The sequence below is a fragment of the Egretta garzetta genome, unplaced genomic scaffold, assembly GCF_000687185.1.
Source record: "Egretta garzetta isolate BGI_Z169 unplaced genomic scaffold, ASM68718v1 scaffold77, whole genome shotgun sequence".
Classification (NCBI taxonomy): Eukaryota; Metazoa; Chordata; class Aves; order Pelecaniformes; family Ardeidae; genus Egretta; species Egretta garzetta.
Window position 1 is genome coordinate 675,207 of NW_009260130.1, and position 6,000 is coordinate 681,206.

General features: G+C 42.8%; 1 protein-coding gene across 1 annotated transcript in view; it reads left to right on the plus strand.

The window, feature by feature from the left end:
- The window catches only part of FRAS1 (Fraser extracellular matrix complex subunit 1), a 131,614-nt gene that overhangs the window by 78,614 nt on the left and 47,000 nt on the right, over window positions 1–6,000 (plus strand). Inside the window, 1 exon segment of the mRNA XM_035896955.1 lies at window positions 3,951–4,104. Coding sequence (XP_035752848.1) covers window positions 3,951–4,104 — 154 coding nt within the window.

Consider the following 6,000-nt stretch of genomic DNA (forward strand, 5'->3'; position numbering starts at 1 on the left):
TGTCCACTGTTTGCAGTCATTTTCTGTATGGATCTGAGAATTACACAATCTTTGAGTGCTTCCACTCCTGAAATGGAGTTAGGAGGAGATGTTGTTACCCCTCTTTTGTCCTGTTCTCTGCTGTATTGGATGCCTTTCACAGCAAGTTGGGCATGAACATTTTAAGTAAAGTTTACAAGCGCTACGTGCGTCTCTATAGTTAGCACAAGGAGGGACTGATCCCACTTGGAGCCTGTGGGTGCTCCTAAAGTTGTGGTAGTAATTAATGATAATTAGTGACATGACTCACACACACATCAGTCTGGGAATGAAAAAGGGGTTACTTTCAAGGCTGCTGCTGAGTTATTAGACTCCTGGAATAAGAGCAGCCCTGCCTGTGCTTTCTTTACCCACATCACTTCCGTGGCCCTAAGGAGCCTCTAGAAGATCAGGACTGTAAAAACGCTCGGGCGCCACTCTGCGTTGTTTGTAACACATTTTATTGTTTTTGCTATTGATTAAGCGGGTTCTTGTAAATGCCAGTGAGGGTGAATTGCTGAGTATAGTTTATTTTATTAGATGATTTTGAGCTGCCTTGTCTCCTCTCGTTATCTTTCCAAGTGTCTTTGTGCAGCACTTGGCTACAGCGAAGAACGAAGGTGGTGACAGAGGTGAGAGCGGAGCGGCTTTTAGCATGAGGGTAGGGCTGGCAGATGCCCAGCTCCTGCTTCATCCTCATTACCGTCTTTGTGGAGTAGCCTTGGGAGCTGAAACACCTGCAGGGTTTGTCTCTGAAAAGGCGCTGTTGAGATACACATGCAAAGACACTTGTTTGGGGTTTTTTTCCCGTGCTTTACATCCAAAGGTTGCTAAAAAGCCTGGTAGGACTCTGGCTGGAGGTGCGGGAGTTCAAGGTGTGGTTTTTTAACCACGTTACTTATCTGAGTCCACAGAGCTTGTTATCATGTGCTGCTGGATGGTTTTATATAGCAAGTCCTGGTGTGAAAGGGCATTTCTAGGATTCCTATTCAATGGGCTCAGACAGTATCGTTCTTAGACATTAATCCATAGAAGCGCTGTGGTGAGAGTAGGAAAACATAAATGAAGGACAACCTAACCTTCCAAATGTTATGAATTAGAGGGGTTTGTTTCTTCCCAACGGGTGTGCCGTGTTTTCTGCAAGGAGCTTTTTTTAGTCACTTTGGTTGCTAACAGCCTGCTTTGCCCTGTTTGGCCGAATCCAAACGCTTTGTTTGACCTACTGAGCAGCTGGCCTCTATTTTAAGAGCTCTTAATAACGATTTGCACTGCTGTATATTTTTGTTGACCTTCTCTAACAATTACAGCTTCTGCGAAGTCAACTTGAGACCTGCTGGTGCTTCATTTTTGGCAGAGCACCGCCAGTGGTGCTCCAATGGAGAATAAGGAGCCCATGCCCTAGAAAATATGATCTCAGGCTATGTGCTGTAAGTCAGAGGAGGTCAGACCTACCCACATGTGACCTGCCCATTGCTGATGGGATAGGGAAGCCTTTCTTTTCCGAGGGACTGGGGCGAATGCAGGAAAAAGGCAAAAGATGTTTATTTGAGGGGTGTGTTGGACCTCTAGAGGAGGTCCAGCTAAGGGAGGTCTCCAAGATACTTGCAAGGCACCGCACCTTGCCCTGTCTGGGAGCAGGTAGCTGAAGCATGGGCCAGGGAGCATGTTAGCCTCTCCGGGCTCTCCAAAAACACTTTCCCTGTGCTGTGAATTCATTCCCGCAGTTTGCTAACTATGTGCTGAAGTATCAGTTAAAAAAAAAAAAAGAAATGTAATGTGATTCTGTGATTCTACCTGTTTTGGGGAACACAGGGTGAGCACTCTGATCAGACAACAGCTTGTCGCTAAAGATATTTTTAAAAAGATTACCAAGCAAAAAGAGCTGTCTCACAAATGTGTTCTTATTAACAAGCCAGGATCGCAGCATCAAAGCCAGGTCGAAGCGGTGTCACAAAATGCTGGACTGGTTTAATGTGGCCAGTGAAGGAACATTCAATCATTCAGTTACCGAAAAGCTCAAAGGTTCCACGTTTATAGCAAAATCACGACCTTGTGTTTAATTAGCATTCACTTAGAAATATTTTCTTTTCAGACAGGGCATTTTGCCTGTCGTTCTTCAAAGTGTGGCTGGTTTCTCTTTTCTCTCCTTCCACAATAAATCCAGGGACCTTTCTGACCTTTTTCATTTGTTTCCCGTTCCAGAGTTATGCTTTGCTAGGCCTATATGTGTCATGATGTGATCAAATCGATAAGGTCAGAGGAAAGTTATCATATATATTGGCAGGGTTCTCTGGGCTGGCACAGGGTCTGGTTTTCTTCTTCACTGTTCTTTGAAAAAAAAAAATAAACCAGCTGTTGTGCTGGAAACTCGTGACCTGACACAGTCTAAGATCATGTGGCCTTTAAAAATGAACGCTGTGCAAAGTAAGTGTAGTACAAATTAAATGGTGAAAGTTGCTCAGCAGACATGTCAAAATGGAGATGGAAAATCATCCTTTAATGTCATTCTTTTTTACAAACATCTTTTTAGCTCTGTCTATCTCTGTTGCGGATTCAGAAGAACATAGTAATGAGTCATTGATCAGTTTTGGGGTGACACATGGTTATGTGGAGTAGTAAAGGAGGGGGAAGATGGTCACTTACGTGGAGCAGTCAGGATTTTGACTAGTTATGCAGTTCACCACAGCCAGTTCCAAGGTGAATCTGTAGAAATCGAGAAGTCACATTTACAGCAACTGGGCTTGTAAGAAAGAACCATGGCACAGAAGAGGTCACGGGGATTTTGGTGGCCTGTCCAACAGAGCATGAGCTAACAAAGTCATTTAGAGCTAAAGAGGGCTAATATAATCCTTGAATGCCAGAGGACTTATATGAAAATGGCAGTGAAATCATTACTGCATCCAGTCCTGACATCCACATTTGAAGAATCTTGAATGAATATTGGACAAATATTCATTTGGAAAAAAAGCTGCGGGAATAATTTGAAGGTTAGAAAACCCACCACGAAGCACAAGACTTCGATGGATGCTCAGGCAGACTTCAGTTTTACTAACGTGGTTAAGAGATTACTTGACCATGGGTTTAAATCCCCGCAGGGAGAGCAGATACTTGATCTAAAAGTCTTCCTACAAGTATGTTCTAACATAGCAAAAGTAGCGATGAGGATTTGGTGCAGTAGTAACGAAGAGGAACTTGTAGATCTGATTTCTGAATGTTAAATTGCTGCTGTTCAAGCAAAGGATGGAAGACTGTCATAGTTCATGTTTCTGCCAGAATTCATCATTAGCATTTGCATACCCTTCAGTTCAGTTTTCCCCCATCTTGTAGAAAAGCATGAGGTTGATCTTGAACCTGGGTTTGCTCGTGGAGAGGTGGTAACAGTTATAGAGGTGCGTAACGATAGTGGAGGTGCCATAGAGAGATACTTTTGAATGGGTAAGAAGCTGTTGTTCTGCAAGTACCCTTGAAAGGTGTGTATTTTTAGAAAATAAAATGAAGAGACGAAGATATAAAGTGAGAAAATGTGGATCCAATCAAACTAGTGTAGTAGGCTGGATACTTTTTTTCAGATTATGATAGTGGTGAATTTTCCACTGTGCCATGGAGATAAATTCTGTCAAGACATGTCAAAAGTCAAGCGGAGAGAGAATGAGGATGGTGGTAAAAGACAAAATTATAGAGGGAGACTGAGGTCAAGAAGGTTTAGGGTTAGCGACAGGCAATTAGAAGCACTGGAGGACAAGGTCAGTTCTACAGGGTGAGAATTGGGTGTGAAGGATGCACAACCATTTCTTGAAGTAGACAACCGGGGTTGAATGTGTAAGAAATTCCAAAATACTCCGCTTGATCCTTTTCATTTGGAAATCTGTTTCCGTCAGTGCAGCATTGCTGACATTCAGTTAAGCCTTTTTCTGCTGTCCCCCTGCATGCAGAATAACAGAAACCCTCAACTGGTGACGAATTCCCTGGTCTGGGTGCCCCAGGGAGGCATGCTACAGATCTCCAAGACAATTCTGCACGCTGAGCTACCCGGTGCCCGTGACGCCGAGATAACCTACACCATCATCAAGGACCAGCCAAGACATGGTAAATATTTTTGGAGTTTTGTTGTCGAAAAGCAGCTGTAGGGCAGTGCTTTTCATCCCACATGCCCCAAGGTGTGCATCTGCTAAAAAAGAAGTGCAAGGTTCTGGCTACTTCTGGGGAAAGGGGTGTTCTCCACAGACCTATGGGAATGTATTCCATGGTATTTTCACGACAAGTAACATTTGAGGGAATAGTTCCTTATAATACCATGCTGAATAAGTGCTGCTAACCTCTTCGTTTTTCAGTTCAAATGGGTGTGCAAAGTGATGAAGCGCTATTGTCCCGCCTAGTAATCTGAACTTCTGCATCTGTTTCTCTAGTGGTAGTTAAATTCTGGTGGATTTACAGTCTTGTGAGAGCAGAATCTTACTGCCAAAAGATAATATTCTGCAATGAATGTCTGGTTTAAGAGCAGCATAGAGTAATATCTACCTCTAGAAACTGCTGAGCAAAAGTTTAGCCTGAGGAACTGGAGAATTCCCTAAATTCCATGACATTTGATTTAATTTCTACTAGTGGAAGGGGTTATTGACTCAAACAGAAATAGGTGACATTTGCATCCATATATAATTCTTGTCTCCAAATTCCTTTTGAGAGGCTCTGATCTCACCTCTCAGAGTAATGGCTTTCACAAGCAACCCCACACGTAGGACTGCAGCTTATAGAATATCTTCTGGAGGAGTGTGGAAGGTACTGGGATTTGTGGCTGAGATACAAACTGAGAGAAACTGGATGGAAAAGAGAAGATGTCATATGTGGAGGGAAAGGAAATAGGGGCAGAAAAGAAAAATGTTATTTTCCCACTCAGCATCACCATTTTCTTCACTAGAACCCTGCCTTTAAATAATATATTTTGCACTTCTATGAAATGATATCACTGCTTTCAATTTGCTGAGCCGGATAAAATTAGGGGATCCCTTTAGCCACATCAGTGCTGGTTTTTTACCTTTTGCTGTAAGGATAGGCTGGTTTCCATAACAGCCGCCAGTACCTGATGGAAACATAGATAATGTTATTTTTGCAATTTAGAGTAGAAGTAATTAATTTGTATTCCCCCTTTTAGTTTTCTGCAGATCAAGGACTGTCTTCTCATTTTTAATAAGCATTTACATGAAAATAAGAATGTTTCCCTGAGAAGCCTGTCTCCTGCTGCCTAACCCTAACCAAAATTTATAATCCTGTGTTTGTATCACCATAATTATCTCTACTGTAATTACTTGCAGCAACACAAATGGGTTTGTAGCTGCAGGTGAGGAATAAGCCGTAGAGATCAATGAACTTCAACGTTTTATCTAAAATACCATTTCACAGAAAGGGAGGAAGAAAATAAGACAGGAATGCAGAAAATGTGTCCTTAATCAAGGAGGGCTTATGTGCCTATCTCAGTGTTTGAGTAATGGAAAAGATATTCATACTTGTAGAAAATACATCATTTGATTTTTGGATAGGAAAGAAAACCACTTGAGAAGTATCTACTACATTTCTGTAGCACAAGTACACAGACCAAGAAGGTTTCTTGCCCTTTATTTCAAGCCTCTGAAACCAAACAAAAGGGATATAATTCCTGAAGGAGGATCTCCGTCCAGATCCCCTCCTTCTACAGGGCTCGATTTGGTTCTGTGCAATTGGGCACCAGAGAGCAGTTGATCTTTCGAAGGATCTCTTTATGCTGCGCCTCCTGTTTTGTCTCTAGAAATAGAACCCCTGTCTTCCCTGGCTCTCCTCCCAGCACAAAGGATCATAGAATCATAGAATGTTTTGGGTTGGAAGGGACCCCCAGAGGTCATCTAGTCCAACCCCCCTGCAGGAGCAGGGACACCGCTAACTAGATCAGGTTGCTCAGAGCCCCGTCCAACCTGGCCTTGAATGCTTCCAGGGATGGGGCCTCCACTACCT